Source organism: Pteronotus mesoamericanus, unplaced genomic scaffold (genome assembly GCF_021234165.1).
Source record: "Pteronotus mesoamericanus isolate MK-2021 breed Mesoamerican mustached bat unplaced genomic scaffold, CSHL_Meso_final contig_94, whole genome shotgun sequence".
Taxonomy (NCBI): domain Eukaryota; kingdom Metazoa; phylum Chordata; class Mammalia; order Chiroptera; family Mormoopidae; genus Pteronotus; species Pteronotus mesoamericanus.
The window spans coordinates 27,873,108-27,898,570 of NW_026555285.1; the positions used below are offsets into that span (position 1 = coordinate 27,873,108).

Consider the following 25,463-nt stretch of genomic DNA (forward strand, 5'->3'; position numbering starts at 1 on the left):
AAATGACTTGAACCCTGGTAGTCAAAATCAGTTCCATTTTAGATTTAAAAAAAACCCCAAAAAACAAAAGAAAAAAATGAACAGTTGAAATCTCTTGGACTTGGATTGTCCTTGTTTTTTCTGTGAATTTTTAATTACTATTACTGTAACAGGAAATTGAGATTTGCTGTTAACTCATTTACTATCATACAGAAATGTTTTATTTAGAAAGGGCTGGTGACTAGAAATTTTGTGTGTCCCTTTATGTTTGAAAAGGTTGTTTATTTCTTTTTCTCTATGTAATGTCCTCTTTTGCTTCTTTTCGGCTGACATTAATTTAATTGCAAATCTTCAATATAATAAATAGGCAGAGTACTAGGTACAGATTATGGAAAACGCCCTTCAAACTTACGATGTGAGAGGCAAGTAATGACTTGTGTCAGCACATGTGATACATTTTTTTAACAGAAGTAAAAACCAGGTACTGTGTAAAATATAAGGACATCTGCCTCAGAATTGGGGTTTGGAGTCTTCCCACAGAAGTTGGTGTGTAATTTAAGACAAGAAGAATACATAGGGATAATATGAAAGTAGCCTTTTCTATTCTTGTTAACATTATCATCAAAGTTCTCTACAATCATTGGATTTTGTTCATTTTGAGGGAAGATGCTACTTTTTAAAAATTTTCTAGTATTATGCTCTAATCTATTATTGTTGCTAATAGTAAGTGAAGTAGACTTTTTTCAAAATATAAAAGTAGTAATTTTATTTAGGGAGAAATTTTTTTTGCTGATGTTTTAAAGGAAGTATTGGTAGAATATATAACCTTACTATACTGAGCTTCTGCTTTGCTTGGCCATAGGGTGTTTATATTTAAAGATAAGATGTGTGTGTGTGTGTGTGTGTGTGTGTGTGTGTGTGTGTGTGGTCATATCTCCTGAGGAATTGCTTTCTGGACCAGGAGTTTATAAACTCTTGTATTTCAGAACCAGGTGCTGATGTCTTCTTAGATCTTTGCAGTTTTAGAACTTACAAAAACCCTTATTTCTTTGGGCATTCATATCCTCCAGATACCACATCATGTAACTTTCCTCATTTGCAGATCCCTGAAACATTCTTCTTTTTTTATTGCTCTAGATTTAAGTCTTCCTTTTCACCTCAGCTCCTGCCTCGGTTACTTCTGTGATTCATTCACAGCCTTGGCCTTGCATTTTAGTCATCTTCTCATCTTTGGTGACTGCTGCTGCTTTACTTCACCACTTAGTCTCATGGCCCACAGTCTATTCCTTGTCACTCAGAACTGATTTACTTCTGAAGTTACCAACTCAGGTTGATCACCACACATATTACTTTTTATATTTCCATGTTTCTTAGTCATCTGTTTCCAATATATATTTAACAGAATTTCCAGTCCGTGTGATTTATTTATCTGTCTTTTCTTAAATTTAATTATATCCCTCTTCATCATGTTATCAGTCTTAAGCCTTTCTTTCTCTTGCCCCTGTTCTCTGATTTCTCCCCAACTGCCTTTTTATCAAACCCTGCCTGACAAAACCTCATTCTTCATTTTTCCAGCTGAGCACTATTGGAGAGAATCACTTAGGCAGTAACAAGCACTCTAAGTTTATTGTTACCAACTTCAAATGGGCCCACACAATTGTGCTGAGATTCTTTTTTTTCTAGTCCTCTTACTTTTGTAGAGGTTATTTTAGGCATTCACCACTTTCCTTCTCTCAGAAGATGATTTGGTGGTATTCCATTTCACAGAGAAGATGGAAGTCCTCAAGTGAAACTCCCACAATTTCCTACCAAATACCTAGAAACATTTTTATATCTGCACTCATTCTGCTTTGTTTATTATTGCTGTTTATAGTGGGAAGTTTTGCTTTCAAGGAATGGAAAAATCATACGCCTTTAGAAATCAAGTAGATAATATAAATGTGTGAAGCAGTAGGGTAAGGAGTAGTTCTGTGGCTTGTAGCAAATTGACAAGCACTATTTAAGGACCTCAAACTTGTCTTTAATACAGAATACCTCATTTTATTGTGCCTTGTTTTGTGCTTCACAGATACTGTGTTTTTCATAAGTTGAGGTTTGTGGCAACTCTGCATCCAGCAAGTCTGTTGGCACCATTTTCCCAATAGCACTTGCTCATTTCATGTCTCTGTGTCACATTTTGATAAATCTCACAATATTTCAAAATTTTTAATATAATATTCTAATGGTGATCTGTGATTAGTGATTTTTGATGTTTCTGTTACAATTGTTTTAGGGTGCTACAAAGCCGCCCATATGAGACAGCAGATTTAATTCATAAACATGTATGTTCTCGCTGCTTTACCAACCAGCCCTTCCCTTATTTCTCTCTCCCTCTGGCCTCTCTCCTATTCCCTGACACACAACAATATTGAAATTGAGCCAATTAATAACCTTACAGTGGGCTGTAAATGTTCAAGTGAAAAGAACAGCCTCACAAGTCTTACTTTAAATCAAAAGATGGAAATGATTAAATACATTCAGGAAAGCGTGTCATAAGCTAAGAAAGCTAGGTGAAAAGCTAGACCTCTTGCATCAGACAGTTAGCCAAGTTGTAAATGCAAAGGAAAAGTTCTTGAAGGAAATTTTAAGTGTCACTCAGTGAACGCACAAATGATAAGAAAGAAAAACAGCCTTGTCACAGATATGGAAAAAGTTTTAATGAAATGGATAGAAGATCAAACCATCCACAACATTCCCTTAAGCCAAAGCCTAATCCAGAGCAAGGCCGAAACCATCTACAATTCTGTGGAGGCTGAGAGAGTGAGGAAGCTGCAGAAGAAAGTGCTTGAAGCCAGCAGAGACTGGTTCATCAAGTTTAAGGAAAGAAGCCATCTCTATAACAAAAGTATGAGGTAAAGACAAATTGGCATATGCTGATGTAGAAGATGCAGCAAGATATCCAGAAAATCTAGCTAGAATAATTAATGTTTAGTGGCTACACTAAACAACAAATTTTTTTTTAAAGGTGGTGGTGGAGCAACACATTTTCAGTGTAGATGTAACAGCTTTATATTGGGAGAAGCTGCCATCTAGGACTTGGATAGTTATGGAGAAGTCAATGCCCAGCTTTAAAGCCACAGGGGCAGGCTAACTGTCGGGTTAGGGGCTGATGCAGCCCGTGACTTTAGGTTGAAGCCATTTACCATTCCAGAAATCCTAGGGCCCTTACGAGTCATGCTAAATCCACTCTGCGTATGCTCTATAAATGCAAAAACAAAGCCTAGATGACAGCGTATCTGGTTGCATATTAACACAACATTGTTTCCTAATGTTATAAGCTCATCTTTAACAGCTATTGCTTAGAAAAAAAGATTCCTTGAAAAATGTTACTGCTCACTGATAATGCACTTGATCAACCAAGAGCACTGATGGAGATATACAATATTGTTTTCCTGTGTGCCAACGCAACATTCATCCTGCAGCCCATGGATCAAGAAGGAATTTTGATTTTCAAGTCTCATTATTTAAGATATACAATTCTTAAGGTTATAGCTACCATAAATGGTGATTTCTGTGATGGATCTGTGCAAAGTAAGTAGAAAACCTGGACAGGATTCTAGATGTCATTCAGAACATTCATGATTCATGGGAAGAGGTCAAACTGTCAACATTAGAGCAGTTTGGGAGAAGCACATTCTGCCCCTTGTGGACGACTTTGTGGAGGAAGACTTCAGTGAAGGAAGTAACTGCAGATGTGGTGGAAATAGCAAGAGAACTAGAATTAGAAGTAGAACCTGAAGATGTGACAGAATTGCTGCAATCTCATGGTAAAACTTGAATGGATGGGGTGGTACTTCTCATGGATGAGCAAAAAAAAAAAATTGTTTCTTGAGATAATGATGATGAGAGTATCCTCAACTATGATTCTACAATAAATACTATAGTAAATTTCCATTCTCATGGAAATCATCAGTGTAGGAGAAGAACATACTGCTACACTAAAGTAAAATACACGTATTTAGTTTTTCCATATTACATTTTCAAACAGCCCTTCAATAGAAATTTAGGGAATGACATTTTAAAGTTGTGCTTAAATAGGTTAAAAGAAACACAAACAGTGTCTTACTCATCTTTATATCTACAGTGTCTCGGCCAGGACCAGCCTCATAGAAATAATTCAGTCAGTATTTGTGAAATGAATGTGACCACACTGGTCTGCTACTTAAGAAGGAATGACTTGGGACAGGATATGTTTAACATGGCAGATTCTGGGGTAGAGTTAACGGTGGCTTGCAAGATCTTGTAGATTCAAAGAGGGAAAATAAGTAGGAACTTCGTCCCTGTGCCATGCTTTTCCCCATTTCCCTGTTTATTTATTTCTTAATTTTTTCAAAAGCATTTATTATCATTTTTGCTGTATACCGAGTACTGTGTAAAGTGATGGAGAGCCAGTAGTGGGCAAGACCAAATTTCTGCCCTTAAGATGTTTGCATGATGGCAGTGTATATAGAATATCAATTTGATGGCGTTCTGAAGGAGGCAGATATTCAGGCAGTGAGAACATGTTAGAGGAAGCCTGGTCCATTTGGAGAAATTCCGATCTTCACTGGGGTTGAAGGGTGAAGTGTTGAACGTGAGAAAAGAGACTTGTAAGCAGGGCCAGGTTATCGTTTTAACTTCCCCCTCTCTCTTCCGTAGCTGTTACTCCTTTTTCCTGGTCTGGTGATTGGAGGAAAGATAAGTGTAGAAACATATTCCAGGTGCCACAAAATACCTTTTTTGTTTTTTCCCCAAATACTGCCACTGAAACTTTGTGATTAATCTTTTCAGTAACTGTATTTCACTGTAGATATTTGATGTTCATATGGCTCTTCATCTGTAAACTGTGAACTTCAGAACAGGGACTATGTTTCACTCATTTCCATGTCTTAAGCATCTAATAGTAACTTGGTAAATGCTGAAAAACATCATTTAACATTTGTAGTCATTGTTATGTATAACATAGTTGTGCTTTCTTTTTCCCTATGAAAAACAGAGCCGAAGTTTTGAACAAATGGACTTAAACACCACTCTGGGAGTTTAAGATTACCTGTCTCTTGAGTCGAGAAAAATTACTAAAGAGAAAAATTTCTAAATAGAAAAATTAAGGATTTTTAAAAAAATTAAAAGGACAGAAAAATTCAGTACAGAATTTTGTTAACTGTGGTTACTTTGAAATGTTTTAATATTCTTTTGGTTTATAGTCTTATGAAGAAGATCGAAGAAACTACTGTGAGCTTCAAAATAGATGTCAACGTTTGGCTTTAGAATTAGCAGACACAAAACAGTTAATTCAGCAAGGTGACTACCGTCAAGAGAACTATGATAAAGTCAAGAGGTAAGTAGTTAAGATGGCTACGTTAGTTTTTCTCATTTCTGGCATGCATCAAAGTCACCTGAATTTTTACCATGGACATTGTTAATTCTGCTTTGTACAGTCATATGCCACTTAACGATGGGGATACATTCTGGAGAATTGCATCATTAGACAATTTTGTCATTGTGTGAAGATCTTACAGTGTACTTACACACACTGAGATGGTACAGCCTACTACTGGAATGACATGTGCTGTACTTTTAGACAGCTGGCAGTGCAGCAGGTTCATTCACATCAGCACCACCACAGACATGTAATGCATGGCTCTATGGTGTATGGCTGTGATGTCGTTAGGCAATAGGAGTTTCTTAGCCCATTATAACCTATGGGACCACCATCATCTATGCAGTCTCTCTTTGAGCAAAAGTCATTATTGGGCATAGGAGTCATTATGTGGCATACCTTACTCTTTTTCTGTCTCCGTAGTTTTGACTTTTTCATAATGTCCTATATTTGAAATCATACAGTATAGAGCCTTTTCAGATTGGCTTCTTTTAGTAATATACATTTCAGTTTCTTCCATATATTTTCATGGCTTAATAGCTCATTTCTTTTTAGCACTGAATAATGTTTCACTGTCTAGACATTGGACAGTTTATTTATGCATTCACCTACTGAAGGACATCTTGGTTGCTTCCAAGTTTTAGCAGTTATGAATAAAGCTGCTATAAACATCCATGGGTCAGATTTTGTACAGCCACAGTTTTCAACTTCTTTGGGTAAAAACCAAAGAGTACCGTCATATGGTTGAGAGTATCTTTAGTTCTGTAAGAAACTGCCAAACTATCCCAAAGTGGCTATACTATTTTGCATGTCCACCAGCAATGAATGGGAATTCCTGTTGCCTCACATTTTTGCCAGTGTTTGGAGTTGTCAGTGTTTTGGATTTTGGCCATTATAACTCATTGTTATTTTAATTCACACTTCTCTGATGACATATGATTTGGAACATCCTTTCATATGCTTATTTCCCATCTGTATATCTTCTCTAGTGAGGTATTCTTAAGGTCTTTGGCTCATTTTTTAATTGGGTTGTTTGTTTTCTTACTGTTGAGTTTTAAGAGTTCTTTGTATGCTCTGAATAACAGTCCTTTATCAGATATGTCTTTGGCAAATGTAATCTTCCAGTCCGGGGCTTATCTTTTTATTCTCCTGACGTGTATCTTATTCTTCATTGCGTAAAAGCATGTAGTTTTGGCACTTTGTTGGGTTTACATTGTATTTTTATATCAGTTGTTTTTATTTTGTTTAGAAGTTGCTGCTGTCTTTTAAAATGTAATGTCTTAGAAGATAAGGACCCAGTACAATCCTACCATGACTGACATGCGGTTCGTATTATTATGTAGGTATTGTTATGTCAAAATATAGTAATTATTGGAGCTTGAAATCCATGAGAGCTATACTCCGTGGGCTCTTGAATAAAGCTGGATTTCAAAAGAATCATTTCAAAATGAAGTAGATTGTGGTGGTAAAGTGACACTTTGAGTTGGTGTTTTGATATCCTCTCTGCTACTATAAATCTATAACAATAATACATAAAATATGGAAAGAGAAAACTAAAAAGTGTAATGATCAGAATAATCTAATGGACATGAATGAAGGATAAACGATCCATGTTGTCATGAGTTGATAATTACTGAAGCTGCGTGTTTAATGAACACCCCTGCTCTTACCACCCATCTTTAATAATATGATAATATCCAATAATATCCAAAAATATGGCAGATATCTTCATGTGCTAGAAATGGAACAGAAAAACATACAAGTAAGAGGAGCTCAAACTGAACCCTTTGGTTCACTCAATAGAAAGAATGGATTAAAAAAATGTCCTGGTACAAAAGTACAAGCTAAGTTGGGGTAAAAAAAATCACTTTTATGTTCTTCATAAATTCTCACAAATGTGAAAAAGGAAGCAGGTATATGGATGTTAATTTCATAATTACCAGAAAGAATTCAAATGCTTTTCAGTAGTGGAATGGAAAATAAATTGTGATTTATTTCTACAATGTGATTCTGTCTAGCAGTTAAAAGCATTAAATAAAATAGATCTTAATGTATCTATATGGGTAAATCAAATATAAAGTATAAGTTTTGAAAAACAAAATGCATGTACCTATCTCTCTTTTTTTTAATGACATTTCCCACTTTCTGGCATAACATAATGTTCTCAGGTTTTTTGTGATTTCATTGCCTCAGCCCTGGTTCCATTTAGTGGGGAATACTATTCAGAAATCAAGATTTGGGTGCTGGTCATTGCTACATTGGTGATTGTTTCTAAACGCTTTCCGCAGGCAAAGGTATTGGAGAGGGAACAGGGAGGATGGCTTAACACACTGCGGGAAGATCATACTGCTACCTCTAAGTCCATTTCAGCACCACAGTAGCTAGTTTGAAGGCACTCGAACTAGCCAAATATGGTACAACTTAAATATCAAAATGAATATTAACAATAATGTTGTAATCCATTGAATAAAAAAAGAATCCCTGAGTACATGCTAATAACAAAGGAAGAGGATCTTTGCAGTAGAATGCCAACCAATAAATCTATTTGTATATTAGAATTACCATTTTTTAACTTCATAATACTGTTGAACTCAGAATCATCAATGAAAGCTAAAACCATTGGGTGAAACTATGTTTAAGAACAAAATATACAATTTCAAAGTATGTTCCCACAGATTACTTATTAATTGCAAAGAGCAAAAAGGTACCTTTATAGGTGACAAAGTTACTATCACCAACCAATGAATGAAGTAACATCATGTGTCTCTTTATGTAATCTACTGAAAACACATACATAGTATTCCTGCCCAAAGTGCTTAATGTCAATCTAATCAATGTTGTAAAACAGAGATCCCCAAACTGGTACCAGTCCGTGGCCTGCTAGGAGCCACTGAAAAATTGTCTTCCGTGAAACCGGTCCCTTGTACCAAAAAGGTTGGGGACCACTGTTGTAAAAGACAAAGAAAGTCTGCGGAATGGTTCAGAGTTAAAGGATACTAAAGACACATGACAAATGAAATGCATGGTAATACATTGGGTCCTTGACCAGGGAAAAATTGCCATAAAGGATATTTTGGGAACAACTGACAAAATTTGCCACTGGATTGTATATTTAGATACCACATTAGGACTAAGTCTCCTGAATTTGGTAAGATACTCTGATTATATAAGAGAATGTTGTTACTCTTACAAAATCCAGAGTGAATAGTGATATGGGGACCTAACGTCTGCATATAGCTCTTGAATAGCTGGGGTGAGGGATGCACATGTATGTGTTTGTATATATGTCGGATACATGTATACGTGTGTGTGCATCCATACATATTTATTCACATATATTAACAACAGAATAATTTTGACAATAACATTTAGTAAATAATACAAAGTAAATAAGACAAAAGTGTTAACAATTATTGAGTAAAAGTATGTAAAAAACATAAAAACACTAAATTCATCATTCTACCTAGAGGATGATACAGGAACAGTGAGGAAAATACAGGGAACTTCAAGTTTACTCATAACGTTCTATCTTTTTCTAAGAAACTTTAGTGCAGGTATTGACAAATGTTAACTGTTGTCAACTGTGGATGTCAACTTCATGGGTGTTTTGCTGTAGCATGATTTTATAATTTTACATAAAAACATAGCAAAAGGAGTATGATTATTGCTTTGAGACATTAAAAACATTTCCGTATAAAAACACAAAATACTTAAAGCAATATATACCAAAATAAAATACTGATAGGCATCTTTAGTTGGTGGCTTTATGCATAACTATAATTTTTTAACTTATGCTTTGCTTACTTTTCTCATAAACATAATACTTTGCTAACTAGAAGAAAAAAATCTTTCTAAATGAGTTGTTGAAAATCTAATGAAAAGTAAAACAATTCTTAATGGCCCTCTCCATGGAAATACCAGGAGAGTCGATGAAATAAAGTACAAAGAGACTGTATTCTGATTGTTGAGGGTAAGTTAAGAGCAAGAAATTTATTTCTCTGTTCATTTTTTTAAGAAACCTATTATAGGTTTGGTTCAGTTCTTGGTTGTGGGGGGGAAAGAGCTGGTTTGAATATGGAAATTAGAATTTCTGGGTAATTATAAACAATTTGTGAATGAAAGAGTCACATGAAGCCTGCTTGTGTATCTTCTGTGCAATCAGAGGGATGAGTTAAGGCCTTTTTGACCCCAAATTGAAAGTTAGAACTATGTATTAATTCTTGAAAATTTTTGACTTAAGGTAAGATTGAAGATGATTAATGAAAAGAAACCAGAATGTACTTTTGATAGGATTATTACTTACTTTACTGACCAGTGTAGCTTATATAATTTTTAAAATTATATTTTATTGATTATGCTATCATAGTTGTCCCAATTTTTCCCCCTTTGCACCCCTCCACCCATCACTCCCCCCCCACTCCCTCAGGCAATCCCGACACCATTGCTCATTTTCATGGGTCATGCATATAAATTATTTGGCTACTCCAATTCCTATACTGTACTTTACATCCCCACGGCTATTCTGTAACTACCTATTTGTACTTCTTAATCCCCTCACCTCTTCATCCATTCCCCTACACCCCCCCTCCCATCTGGCAACCATCAAAACACTCTCCATATTCATGATTCTGTCTCCGTTCTTGTTTGCTTAGTTTGATTTTTAGCTCCAATTGTTGATAGATTTGTATTTTTTGCCATTTTATTATGTATATTTTTTTAATCTTTTTTTCTTATGTCTCCTTTCACATTTCCTATAATGGTTTGATGATTATGAGTCCCTTTAGATTCTTCTTGTCTTGGAAGCTCTTTATCTGCTCTTTAATTCTAAATGATAGCTTTGCTGGATAGAGCAATCTTGGCTGTAGGGCCCTGCTTTTCATGACTTTGAATATTTCTTGCCAATCCCTCCTAGCCTACAAAGTTTCTTTTGAGAAATCAGCTGGATGTCTCATGGGAACACTCCTGTAGGTAACTAACTGCTTTTCTCTTGTGGCTTTTAAGATTCTCTCTTTCTCTCTAAACTTTGGCATTTTAATTTGATGTATCTTAGAGTGGGCCTCTTTTCATCCATCTTGTTTGGGACTCTCGGTGCTTCCTAGACTTGAATATCTATTTCCTTCACCAAATTAGAGACATTTTCTTGCATTATTTTTTCAAATAAGATTTCCAATTTCTTGCTCTTCTCTTCTAGCACTCCTGTAATGCAAATGTTGGACAGCTTAAAGTTGTTCCAGAGGCTGCTTACACTATCTTTGTTTTTATGAGTTCTTTTTTTTTCTTCTTGTTCTCACTGGTTGTGTTTTGCTGCCTTATGTACCAAAGCATTGATGTGAATCTCACCTTCATCCATACTACTGGTGTTTCCCTGTAAGTGCTTTTTTATTTCAATTAGAGTATTCTTTATTTCTGACTGGATCTTTTTTTATGTTTCTGAGGTCCTCACTAAGTCCCTTGAGCATCCTTATAACCAGTGTTTTGAGCTCTGCATCTGATAAATTGCTCGTCTCCATTTTGTTTAGTTCTTTCTCTGGAGTTTTGATCTGTTCTTTCATTTGGGCCATGTTTCTTTGTCTCTTCATTTTGGCAGCCTCCGTCTGATTGTTTCTATGTATTAGGTAGAGCTGTTATGGCTCTCTGTCTTGGTAGCATGACCTAATGTAGTAGGCACCCTATAGGGTCCAGTGACACAGCCTCCCCTATCACCCAAGCTGGGTACTCGAGGTGCGCCTTTCGTGTGGGCTGAGGACACCCTCCTGTTGTTGTTGAGCCTTGATTGCTGTTGGCAGGTCACTGGGATGGACTTAGCCAGGCCAGTCAGCTGCATAGACTGGCTGTGACCACGGACAACCAACCTCTGCCTTCCACGGAGGATCAGCTGTGCACGGACAGGGTGGTGGTGCTCTGATATGGTCTGTAGCTGTCCACTGGGCACACAGGCTCTGGGGTTTCCCGGGTGGTGCACGCCAAGGTCAGCCCCCATCTGTGTTCTGCTCAGAGCCACCCTGCCTGAGCTATAAAGCAATCTGAAATGGCTGATACTTGTGCTGGGCTTGGAGATTCCCAGGCAAAGCCAAGCTGTGAATCTATGCTGGCTGCTGCTAGTGCTGGGCCTGGGACCACTTAGCAAGAAGTGCTGGGTGGGGCTCACTGAGGCCAGCTGTTTGTTGTTTGATAGGATTTTAGGAAATTGTGGAGCATGAGCCAAGACCAGCCATTCATATGGAAAAGTCACTGCTAACAGTTGAGTGGGCCTGTAAGTTGGGTGAGATGGAGCCTCAGGGGATCTCCAGGCTGGGGCAAGTAGTGTTAGCCAGGTTGATGGAGTCTCAGATATGGCACTTGCTTGCCAGCTCTTTGGCTCTGTAGGTGGAGATTTGGAAAAGGGACAGTGGCCTCTGCCCACCTTTCTGCCTGGGAGAAAGCTGTCCCTGAGCTCCAGCCTCGATGCAAGACACTTCAGGTCCTCCCTGTATGTCACTGGTGCCTTTCAAGCTGCCACCCCAGTGCTGGAGCTCAGAGGGAGTGAGTCTGATTAAGTCCGTGTATTTCTTTAAGGGGAACTGCTTGGGACTCTAGTAGTTTCTTCCACTGACTCAATCCTTGATGCTTTTTTCAGCCAGAAGTTATGGGGACTTATATGGGGACTGGCACTGGAATCCTGGGATGGGGGGCCTGATGTGGTACTGGGACTCCTTGCTCCTGAGACATCCCTCCTGAATTTTTATCCACCACAGGTGAATATGGGACCAGCCTGTTCCACATCTCCACCCCGCTACCAGGTGGATGGATGTGGTTTCCTTAATTCTGTAGTTGTCAGTCTTTCAATCAACTCGATTTCTGATGGTTCTGATTGATGACTGTTCTATATTTTAGTTGTAATTTTTATGTGGTTGTGCGAGGAGGTGAACCATGTTCACCTATGCTGTCTTGACCGGAATCCTCCATATTTATTTTTTTTAAAGATATTACATTCATATGTGTGTATCTGAACAAGGTCTTGAACAGAGAGTCCTTCTAAATTTGAAAAACAGGTACTCTATTGTTTATGGAATGACACTGAAGGCCCACTGCTACTGTCTGTTCAGTTCCCTGGAATCACGTTTAAAATATTCATTGTAAAAGGGGTAAAAAATTTATATGTGTATTTAAATTTTATTATAGTAAAAACAAATAAATGTATCTGAATTTTTTAGCGAACGTGATACACTTGAACAGGAAGTAACTGAGTTAAGGAGAAAACATGAAATACTTGAAGCCTCTCATACAATTCAAGCTAAAGAAAGAAATGAATTATCAAAAGAGGTAAACTTACTTATAGAATCATTTGTATTTTATTGTACAGTTATTGTGGACATAGGGCAGAATTGTGGGAGGGACATTTTCCTTTTTGGTGTAGCTGCCAGAAAAAAAGGGGGCTTTTAGTGGCTGTTTTTGGATGAAAAATTGCAAGGTAAGAATGAGCCCTTTTTATGTGGTGAGCAAAAGCGCAAATGAAAGAAGACATTGCTCTGAATGCTGTCTCTGTGCATGTGTAGGTAGCAACCTTGCAGCAGACTGTCACTTTACTGCAGAAGGACAAAGAATATCTCAACCGTCAAAACATGGAGCTTAGTGTTCGTTGTGCCCATGAGGAGGACCGCCTTGAAAGACTTCAAGCTCAACTGGAAGAAACCAAAAAGGCTAGAGAAGAGATGTATGAAAAATATGTAGCATCCAGGCAAGATTTGCATTATTTTCCCTATAAAGACATATAAATTAACACCAGCTCCTTTGAGGGAATTCTTGCTTTTGGAGAAAAAGAAGAGATTTTTTGTTAAGGTCTATAGAGTGAGGTTAAGATAATAGTTCATTTTGTTTCCTGATAAGATGTTCTCATTGTAATTGATTTTTTTTAAAAACACTTTTTGGCTTTTCCAGCAGTCAAAAGCTTGTTTCTTTTAGGTATGTTATATACATATACTGTAACTTTTTATTTATATTATTTCTAAGATCTCTATGTAAGTATTTTTGAAGGAAGGTATCTAAGTATCTCTATACAAGTGTCTTTTAGAAGAAAATCTAATCCTGTGGAGCCTGACCACGCTGACCTTTTCCTGACTGTGAAACAAAGAGGAGAATGAGAAGACAGCACTGTATTTAGTTTAAAGATACAGGCTCTGGGCTCAGACTCCTCTGTTTCAATGCCGCCTTCTCTCCCCAACTAGACATACAAGCTATTATAGTACCTTTCTACTAATAGCCCTTATAATGTTTGAGTTACTTATTTTAGCAGTACATCAAAAAGGAAAACAAATCCTATCCTTTTAAGAACTCACACATTCATAACTTTTTCCTGAGCCTGCAGGACTTGTCCGGTTTGTGCTCCTGCTAACGCCCTGCGTAATGTTTCCTGACTTCGCTCTGAGATCACAAGGGCAATAGCTGATGTGCCTCGAAGGAAAAATTTCCTAAAGAGTCAGCTAGAGTCATTTTGCTTTTACATATTTTTTTAATACTGGGTTGGGCAAAAGTAGGTTTACAGTGGTTTATATGGAAAATAATACATTAATTAATAGATAATAATATGAGAATAAATTCTGTGGTGCACATACTCGCAAGTGGAAACCTACCTGCGCCCCGCCCCCCCCCCGTGTTATCTGTCTGTCAGCCTGCAGCACATGATTTGTACTTTTAAATGAAGGGCACCCCGTGTGCGTCAGTTTTCAAATCTTCAGCCGTGCACATTAAAAACTATTAGGAAAATATTTTTGAAAATGAATAATTTTTAAAATGGGTTAACTAACATTTCATCTAGTGATTAAGTCTTAAGGACAGAATGTTTAAAAGGGAATCTTAGGTGGAACTAGTTGAAACAGTATTTTTAAGAATTACAAAGCTTTACATGCAATAACTATGATTTCAAGCAGCATTATATTTAGACCATATTCGACATATTAAAATCTTACATGAAGGGTAAATACTTCTTTCTTTTACAAAAATAATTGATGGTTATTCCTTTTGATTCCTTGCAGAGACCATTATAAAACAGAATATGAAAATAAACTACATGATGAACTGGAACAAATCAAATTGAAAACTAATCAAGAAATTGATCAACTTAGAAGTGCCTCTAGGGAAATGTATGAACGGGAAAACAGGTATTAAAAAAAAAGAAGTATAAAATTTGTGGTATATTTTATTTCTCTTCATTTGAAGCTTATAGGTTCATTGAAATTAAACTTTATTTCTGTGGCATAATGTCTTTTTTAATACATTAAAGAAGATTTGTTATAAGTATAAATAATGGAACTTTAAAGTTTTGAGATGTTTGGTAAGTGGCTTAGAACATGGTGTATCAGACCTTAGGCCTCTTTACTCTGGTATTCCCATTATCTCTTTATTACCCTGGCAACTTGTCTTTTTACCTTTACCTCAGTTCAGATTGAGGACAGAAATGGAAGGAAATTAGAGAGTACTAACAGATGCCAGTAATTCTTCCTGTAACAATGCCTAAAATCTCCAGGAAATTGTTGAAAACTAGAATAGTAATAGGAAGTATTGCATATGCCTCATTTAGCTGCTGGTCCTGAAAGATAGCATGTAACATAACTTTGAAGAAGGATAATTTTTATTCATGCAGTTACTTTCAGATCAATATAGATTAGGTTCCTTAGTGATGGGCAGTATTAGGGGAAAATAAATGCTTATTTCAATGGCATTTATTTTCATATATCATCATTATAGTTCATATGGCTTTTGAAAGTTTATATTTTAGTGTGAAAAATATTTTGAAATTGCTTAACTGTTATACTAGTTTATCAGCATGACTTGAGTATATGATATTTTGATCTTTGCCAACAAGCAAGACTTTAAATCAGACTAATATTAATGTTAGAAAAGTTTACATTTGAGCTTTCACACAATAAACATACTTATTTAGCAAATATTTATTGAGACCCACTGTGCCAGATACATGCTAGATGCCATAGATGCAGGGGTGGCCTCTGCCCTCACAAAGCCAGTCGTCTAACGCAGGGTAAGGACAAAGGAAAAATAAGTATGAAGATGATGGAGAAAACAGCAGGATATGCAGGATGAGACCACATACACAAAGTGTATGTAATCCAGCCTTGGGAGGAGTCAGGGAAGACTCTGTGGAGGGAGAAATATCCAAGCTAACACCTGCATGACGGCCAGAGTTAAAACTCTCTAGGGAAGGGATTGGAGGAATGAATGTATAACATGTATAAAAACCTTGGAGACAAGGACTCATGGACACGGACAACGGTGGGGTCATTGCGGGGGGTGAGGTATAAGGAGGGTAAACGGTAATGAAAAAAACATAAAAATTTTAAAGAAATTTTTAAATGAAGTTTTTTGAGTAAACAATATAATTCAGTATATCTGGAGTGCAGAATGGGGAGCAGGGAGCTGTAAGAGATGAAATGGAAGAGGAAAATGGGTCCAAATCATCTTAGTTTTTATTGTTATTGTTGGTTTTTTTAAAAAATCTTTTAAAATGCATCCCATGGTAATATACATTTAGATAAATGAGCCCCTATTCTCTAAGAAAGTTGGTAGAAGTAGTTGTGAAACAGCTGACAGACCATTTCTGGAACCTGGGAAGCAGGAAGGTTTCCTTTTTCCCCACTCTTCTGACTCCATACCTACCTCAGAATGGACACCACCTAATCAGGAGATTCCTGGGATTGGGCCTCCTGTTCTGGAAGCCCCAGGCAGCCGCAGGCACCAGAACGACCCGGTGGGTTTTGAAGCTGCAGTGGGCAGCTGCCGCAGTGGCGCTAAACTGCACCATGCAGCCGGCTTTGAACTGCATAGGGACTCCTGGCCTGCTAGTTGCATAAGCTTGCCTTTATCAGACGACATTTTATTAATGTCACAATAATCCAACTGTATTTTAGGTGGTTGAATATTTTTGAATAAGCTTCCTAATTCTGGCGGGATTGAACTGTAGTTACAATTTAGGTCCCCTAGTCCTTTACAAGGTCAAAATAAATTGTACATTATTTCTTTTGAAATCTTACAACTTGAAAATAATTAAGGAAAGAATCTTAGTATTCTTCGTTTATAAAACATAAGACTTAGAAAACGCAAGTTTATGCATTTGGATATTTTTATGTCTGGACAAATTAATTACCTGCTTTGGACTTGGATGTTTAATTGTGTCAATTGTATTTTATCAGAGTGTGCTATTACATATGAATTAAATACATGAAATACTTACAATTGCATATTTATGCTTAATCTTACCCCTCCCCCAATAGACATTTTTAGAAGAAAGTTAAATGATTAGACTAGAGAAATATATTTTGCCTTTGGTTTGCTTTCTATACGGAGCATATTAAGAGAGCTTTTTGTTTTCTCTTACATGTGGAAATGAAAGATGAAACTCGTGCCATCCAGTCTTGGTATATACGTCTGCAGTCAGTCATACTTGTGCAGTTAAGGGATTGAGAGGGAAGAGGAAGAAAGTGGAAGAGATAAAGACTTGAGAAAAGGCAGAGATAAGCAAAGAAAGAACTTAGGTATTTGGGTACGTCAGACATAATATATAGCAGCCCCTCCCCTTATTCGCAAGGAATATGTTCCATGACCCCCAGTGTCGGAAACCACAGCTAGCACCAAACCCTTTATGTACCACATGTTTTTTTTCCTATACATACCTCTCGTTTTACTTACAGGAAGCACTTTACAGCTTTTCTTTGGCATATTCAAATTGCCAGCATCACTACTCTTGTGCTTTGGAGCCATGATTAAGTAAAATAAGGGTCACTTTAACACAAGCACTGTTACACTGTAACAACGGATCTGATAACCAAGAAGGCTATTAAGTGACTAAATGGGCAGAGAGCATATACAATGGGGATACACTGGAGAAAGGGATGACTTATATCCCTGGCCAGATGGAGTAGGACAGCATAAAATTTCATCATGGTACCGATGAGAGTGGCATGCATTTTAAAACTTAAGAACTGTTTATTTCTGGAATTTTTCATTTTGTATTTTCAGACCATGATTGACTGTGGGTAACAAACTGTGGAAAAGGAAGGCCTCCTGTAGTTAGATTATAGTATGTATGTCTGTTTTGGCTCAATCTATTCATTGGATTTCTTGTCTTTTTCTGTACCTTATAGTTGCTTTAAAATACCAGTTTGGAGCTGTGGGAAATAAGCAGTCAAACTCACTCTGGTGATGAGATTTATTATATAACTCTTTGCCTAGTAGGTATTATCTAACTAGAATGTACAGACCCCTTTACACATTTGGAGGAAAAGGATTATTCCTTGAATGGACGTGTATTATGAAAGAGATTTGGAGTAAAAAGACTAAACTTAAATTCTGGCTTTACCACGTATTAGTTGAGTGAATATATCAATATCCCTGAAGTTTAATTTCCTCTAATATAAAATGAGCTAATAATACTATCTTTACAGAGTAACTTATAAGGTCTAAATGAGATAATATATGTGAAAAGTACATTTTAAGTTATAGCTATATATATAAATGGTAGATGTTTTGATACCTTTTGCCTATGTGCAGTAGTTAAAAATTCTGTTATCATTGCCTTGACAATTTAAGTAAAGTGAACGTTATATAAAGGTCAACTGATTGCATTATGGAATGGTTTATTATTAAATGGCACTATTACAAAATATGTAATTATTCTTAAGTATTCATCTCCTTAGCATTTAAATCATTTTTTAAATGACTCAATATAGACATTGAGGGTCTGCATGCCATTTTTAATCTAAATTTCTGCATAAAATAGCTAACTATTTATGCCTAATTAATACTGTGAGATAATAAAGTAAGGAGAGATAAATTCAGCTAATTAAGTTTTTCTGAAACTAAAACTACCCTCACCTAAGGTAGTCTCATTTTTGTAAACAGAAAGAACTGTTCTCATAGTGATACTTAAAAATGGTAAGAATGAATTGGTTAGAAATATTCATTATGCTCTTGATGGTGCACAGAATATGGAAGTCCAGATTGCTTTACAATTATTTGTATGAGGGAGAGGCATTAGGGAAAAAGAGATTGAAAATATGCTTTTAAGTGCAATTGGTATTGCTTTAGTGACTTTTATTTTCCCAGCATTTCAATAAAACCATCTTGATCACAATCTATCACCTTCCAAAAGGACTCAAGAAGAAACTAATGACATAAGCTTGAAATTTGTGTAGAATCTTGGAGTGATATTAAACACCTTTGAATCGTGCATCTAAGTTTACTTACAAAGGTTAGTTGGGTATATGGAATGCATTGCAGTAGGTGAACTGGAACTCCAGTGTACAGAGGCTCCATTCATCATTTTAAAAGTGTATATCTCATTAGTGCTTAAGCAAACTTCTTTTCTTCATATCTTACCAGATATCTGTATACTTTTTAAAGTTGTTTTTAGTGGGAGAACTTAAGAATATTCTACTCTGTCTTTTCAGTTATATTATTCTGAAAGTATAACTCTTTCTGTATCTGAACTTCTCAAATAATTGTAAATGAAATTTTGTTAGCTATCTTTTATTGTCAACTATGTTCTTTTTGCCTATAGGCAATTACCTCATGTGTTTAGTGCTTAATTAATAATATTTAAGTATTTCAAGGATCTTAGGGTGTGTCAGATATGAAGCAAAGTGAGTTTGAGCTATGTAAGAGCTTGGATTTGCCTGCATTGTATAGTGCATGGGGGCGGGGAGGACTGGTAAGGTACGAAAGGCCCTATTGTCAATGGGGAATTTGGGTTGGTTTTATAGTGTAAGAGTGACATGATATATTTATTTTTTTTTAAATCGTGATTGCAATGTGGAATGGATTATATATAGTTGAAAAAGGAACAGAGGCAAGGAGATTGGTTAGAAGACAATTGGTTAGTTTAAGTGAAGATGAGAAATGGAGACAAAAAGATCTGAATTTGAAGTATGTTTAGGTAGCAGAATTGGCAAGACCCAGTGATCGACAGGCTACATGAGGAATGACTCCAGCTTTTCTACTTTACTAGTCTCAGAGACATGGATAATCAGACATGGCCATTAACTCAAGGTTGCAGACAAGATTTAGAAAAAAAGGTAACAGTTTCTGACCTTTTACAGATATGGCAGCTCTGACCAAGCCCAAAAGTACTTGTCTAAGATTACATAGTTTCTTACTAGAAATTTTTCTTTGCTGTGCTCCAGGCATTGCCCCATCAGCCCTCCGAGTACCAGCGGTCTTCTCTGTTTTCCCCAGTGCACTCTTGCAAGTGTTACCATTTTCTTCTTATAAACTAAGAAATCCTGGGAACCATTGCCCTAATTATCATTCTCTAAATGAATATCTTCATATTGTTTATTTAGATTTTTATATTTAGATAGCATACTAGCAATATCTACTATTTATTTCTCAATAAATACCTATTTTGCATCAAGTGTTATAGTCAACATACATTGTAGAAGTAATTAAATGGGACATTTTATGAGGTTGTAGGTATTAGTATCCCCATTCCACAAATGAGGAAACTGAAAGGGTATGATTTGCTGATGAGTATAGACTTTTCAGTTGGTTAAACTAGATACATCTGACTCTATACTGCAATGCAGACTGCCATTTTAGAGTTAAGACTGTGGAAACTGACAAAAGATTTCTTATTAAAATTGTAATTTCGGTGGTAAATTTATTTAGAATTCTTGAGAAGATCTCAAGAGAGTTTACAAACCCCAATTCACACTTAAGGACTGGGTAGTACGCGTCACCAGAACTTTATAAAAGCATTTGTAATTGTGAAAATTTGTAGAAAGGCCTTTATTTTTCTATAAAATGGTATAATTTTTTGACAGGACCTACCTCTCTGGCCCTGCTCTTCTCAGGCCCAGACTCTGCACGTGGAACGAGGGCCCGTCTCCTCTCTCCTGCGCAAGGACACGGCGCCAGCAGTACCCCCCCTTTGTCTCCTGTGTTGGCAAAGGTTTCCTCTTCCTCCCAGGTCATAACCATGTGCAAACATAGTATTTCTCGCATCTTTATAAAGCCTTTTTCATCTCCACTCTCCCCTCTTGTCGCTGCCCCATTTCTTTGCCCCCCCTTTGGCCACATACCCGCAAAGAGTCTGGTGCGCCCCTTCTTTACCACCACTCCCCCATTTTTAAAAATTTGCTATGAAGCTTTTGCCCCACTCCCACCCCGGTACCATTCCAACAAAGCTGTTCTTATAAGTCCCCAGAGACCCTCGTGTTGCCAAAAATCTAATGATCAGATTCTGAGTTCCCATCTTATTTGACCTATCAGCAATATTAATACATTGACCACTCCCTGCTCTGGGAAACACATTCTTGAACTGGTTTCCAGGATACTTCACTTTTACCTTTCCCCTTTTTCTACCGACTCTAGAAAGTCCGGGCACTACTCACTCCCTCTCCTTGTCCCCCTGGCATCTTTTGCAGCCTCCTCTGTCTTATTTCCACTTAGTTATATAAAAAGCATCTTAAATTTAATATTTCCAGAAGCAAACTTCTGTCCATTCAACCTGCTCTGCTTTTAGTCTGATCCGTTTCAATTAAAAACAACTCTATTCTGTCTACCTAGACCAAAAACCTTCCAATCTTCTTGAACCTCTTCTATCTTTTTCACATTCTGTGTTCTATTAATCAGTGATCCTTTTGTTGTGTCTTCAAAACTTATGATCTCTTTCCATCTCACAGGCACCCCCTCGGTCCAGGTTACCAGTATCACTTACCTTGATTACTGCCAGAGCCTCTCACATGGTCCCCCAGCTTTCTTCTGTGCCATCGCCAGTCTGTTCTCAGCACAGTTCCTGTTAAACAGTAGTTCAAATGGAATCACTTCTCTGCTCAAATATAAAGTCTCTCCAGGATCTCACTCAGTAAAAGTGTAAATGATTACTATGGACTATGATACTACATGATCTGCTCCCAGTTCCCCTGTCCTCACTTTACTACTCTATTGTAGTCACTTACTTTAACTATTATTAGGGACATTTCTCACCTCAGGGCCTTTGTACTTACAGTTCACACTGCTTAACCCTTCACTCCTGGGTTCCTTTGAGCCCTGTCTCCTCACTTTCTCCAAGTCTTCATATGGCACCTCTTCTCTGCTACCTTCCCTCAAATCCCCCACAGCCTCCTGACACTCGCTGCCCACTAGCCCCTCCTCTGCCTAATTTTTCTCCTCAGCACCTAGGACCTACTAACATACTTTTGGTTTCTTTTCTACTAGAAGTAATTTCCATGTGAGTAGGGATTTTCATCTGTTCAGTACTGGATTCCATATACCAATGCCTGGTTCATAGTAAGTGCTCAATAAATATTGGTAGAATGAAAGAATAAATTTGGCCCTGTTTTGGAGAAATCAGGTGACTATTGGTTTAGATAAAAACCTACACAAATATTTATAATGAAATGGATTTGAGGAGGACCAAGCATGGTGACTAAAATGTACTAGCAACTCAGTTAACCATCCACTAGATTCATCTGGCTTCGTTTTAATATATTAATTTTATTTTATCAACGGCTCTTGAAACATCATCACATTAATGGATTTTAAACAAGTGTTTTCCATTTTGGTGCTTCAATTTTTCATAACTTTTTAAACCACAGTTTGGGTTAGATATTTATCAACTTTTGGCCCAAGTTTTCATATCTATAAAAAAAAACCCAATATGCTTGGGCACCAACTTAATAAAAGGATAGGAAAGTATAGCATGTTCAGCCAATAGTAGCCCTCAGGAAGTTTCTACTCTTAAAATGAATAACATTCCCTATAAATTATATTAAAATTTTTAGTTTGCTTTTTTTAATGTCCCATTCACTTTTCAACTGAGTTAAGTAAAGGAAAAATTGCCAGTCATTGATTATACAACAGCAGATAATCTACTTGTAACCCTTCTATTTTATGCCATCTTAAAAACAAAAGCATCAGATATGGAAATGAGCAGTTTTATATTTCGTCTAGGAAAAAAACTGAAGGTAAGAGTGATTTATTCAGATGTTTTCCCTATAAGTAAGCTTATCATATAAACAGACTCTTTCGATTCCTTTCTGTTCCAACTGTAAAAAAATTTTCACTTTTATTAACCAAAAATATTTTACATGGAGGCAGAAGGAGAAGAATGGGTTGCTTGGCTGCGCCTTCTGAGCTCTTCTGACAACCATGGTTTTTTCACTGTTTGTTCTTGGTAAATTTCAAATCCGGAGGCATTAGTGATATTTATTCAAACTAAGACATGCTCTTGGCATTGCCAAACTCTAATTTATTTCTGTTAGAATTTCAATGGCTCCTAAAGTTTTTCTCATTCTTCTAACATTTTTCTTAATATTTTTCCAGCATAAATTTAGATTTGGCATATTGGTACCATAAAATTTATCTTTAGTAGTAAGAAAATGCATTCCACCCTGACCAGAAGTCTGCCGTTGTGTGTGTGGTACTGAGGTTTTCAGGCCATGGTTGTGAGATAGTTTTCTGTCATCTTTCCTCTCAATCCACCTCCTACGCACAAACACAGGGTGGATGGGAGAGAGAAGTATGTATATGGCAGATGGAGTTTGTAGGAAACAGCGTGAAAGAATCATGAAAAACAGTTTTGGAACCAAATGTTAGGTTTTTAAAAGCATTTTTAAGGATGAAATATTAGAATGTTTATATCTTAAAACATTCATTGTAGTGTTGGTCAATTGGCCAACTCCCAACATCTTTCTCCATTATTGTAATTACACTTGTTTATATATACATATATATTTGATTACGTGTATAGATTATATATTGATATATTTATTATAACTACACTTGATTATAATATATATTCAGTTTGGACTTTTCAAACTGCATGTGCAAGCCTCCTTAGCTCGCATACATGTTACATGTAGTTTCTATCAGTTTTTCAACTGTGTCTTTTGAAGAACATTTGAATGCCTGCTATTTTTTAATTGCATTTTGTTACATTTTCTAGTGCATTTAACATTAAAAAATGGATAACGTATTAGTTATATGGCAGTTATGCTTTTATCTATGGCCAGAATACAATCCATCTGGTGTTTTTAAAACCAGTCTAAATTTGAAACAACGAGGACCGTAAAAACAAGTATATAATATATTCACAGTTTTTTCAAGGCTTAATTTTTTTTATTTATTGATTTAAGAAAGAGAAAAAAACATCAATTTTTGTTGCTCCACTTATTTATGCATTCATTGGTTGATTCCTATATATGCCCTGACCAGAAATCGAACCCACAACCTTGGCATATTGGGATGACGCTCTAACCAACTGAGCTACCCAGCCAGGGTCTCAAGGCTGATTTTTAACATCTAATTGTGCTATCAAATAATCATATAATATAAATCTCATAATGACAGAATTTCCTAAGGAGATAACTCCTGTGAAACAAAGGAAATCTTAGTGTGATGAAGAGCAGGACTCTAAAACCAGACGCTCTGGGTTCACAGTTGAGCTCCATAGCTTTCTTCTATGTGACCGTAGTCCAATACCTAACTTCTCTGTTTCAGTCCTGTCCTTTATAAAATGGAGGTAATGATACAGCCTGCACTTTGTGGGATTGCTGTGGAGGTTAAGTTATAACATGTTATCATAACATAGTATGTTATAAATAATAAAAGAATTACATGTAAAGTACCTAGAATATTTCCTAGCACATGGTAAGCATTCTATGTTTGCTATTACTATTATTGTCAGTGGAAGAATGGTTCAGTTTATCTCTCTCAGACTTATTTGAAACATTAGAAGTCAAAAGATAATATTAAAGGAAGTATTTCTCTTATGCTGCTTCTTATTGATGTGTGCAGGTTGTGGGCAGGGTTATGGAAGCTGCAGTACCTGATTAGGAAGATGGGTTTACACAGAAATCTCATCAGCAAACACGAGAGGACTTACGGGTAGAAGCCTCAATTTTTAGCACTTTGATTCATTTCAGTTTTCTCTTTTTGAATTGACTTTACTTGTTTTTCTAGGTCCAACTTACATGTCTTCCCTTATTCACTCACCTCTCTTCTTCCAATGAAAAATAATCTTTTTGGCCATAAAATTTTGTTTATACCTTAATAGAGCACTAATTATAGTTGGCTGGATGATATAGACGTGGCATGGTGAATGTACTAGTTACCCTCTAATTATCCCTCCTTTCATAAGCCCTACTGTTAGTTTAGTCTGGGTTTTATTTCATTCTCTGGGATTTGCTTTCATTTCTAATGTCCATTATTACAGGAAAGGCAATATAGCTAGGGACTGAAGCTCCTCCCGCTACCAACTAAGCGTTCATAATTAATCGGTACTGTAGATGGGATCTACTTGGAATTTTGCTACTGAAATAACATTTGAGAAATGAAAATTGCTATCAATTTGTGATGCTTTACTGGCTAAAATGTATAGACTATCTAGGAATGAAAAATGTATAGATGTCTAATATACTTTGAGAATTTTATTCTATCTATAAAAGTAAACTTTCATGTTTCAGTTAATTCAATAATAGAATATTTTTGAAGGTCACGGCAGTCAGGATGATATCAGCAAATTATATGCCATTTTATGGTATCCACTTTAAATGCACTTATTTTCTTTTAAATAAGAGTTACCTTATTTCTTTTAAATTACTTTAGATCTGGCTCAAAAACTATTTCACTGATGAATCTTTATTGGTTGACATGTTTTAAATTTTAAATTTGTTGCTAATTTTGCACAATGCAAAAGATGACATTGAGTGCTGGCACAGCATGTATGACCACTAAGATTTTCTATCCAATAGTTATTAAGTGTATTTATTCAATCTGTGCGTGGCTTTTCAAGACTCCTTACTGACATCCTCTGCAAAAATTGAAGACCAGATTCTAATAAGACCAGATTCTAGTTCAGTTCTTTATGGGAGATAAGGTAATATGATGTATTAAAAAAACACTCACTTTAGAATAAGACATAGCTGGGCTTCACTTATGGCTTTAACACTTAGACTGCGTGACTTGGGACTAGGTATTTAATTGCTCTAAACTTCAGTTTACTCAGCTATAAAATAGGTTAGAAAAAAAACAACATAAAGGATTTGTGAGCATTAAGTAAATAAAATCATTTATGCTATAATCTACGTTGTAACTA

At 36.3% G+C, this 25,463-nt stretch overlaps 1 protein-coding gene across 1 annotated transcript in view; it reads left to right on the top strand.

Moving 5' to 3' along the window:
• The window catches only part of PIBF1 (progesterone immunomodulatory binding factor 1), a 177,386-nt gene that overhangs the window by 27,704 nt on the left and 124,219 nt on the right, over positions 1-25,463 (top strand). Inside the window, exons 6-9 of the mRNA XM_054586420.1 lie at positions 5,202-5,335; positions 12,571-12,679; positions 12,913-13,094; positions 14,389-14,514. Coding sequence (XP_054442395.1) covers positions 5,202-5,335; positions 12,571-12,679; positions 12,913-13,094; positions 14,389-14,514 — 551 coding nt within the window. The remainder of the gene's footprint in view (positions 1-5,201; positions 5,336-12,570; positions 12,680-12,912; positions 13,095-14,388; positions 14,515-25,463) is intronic.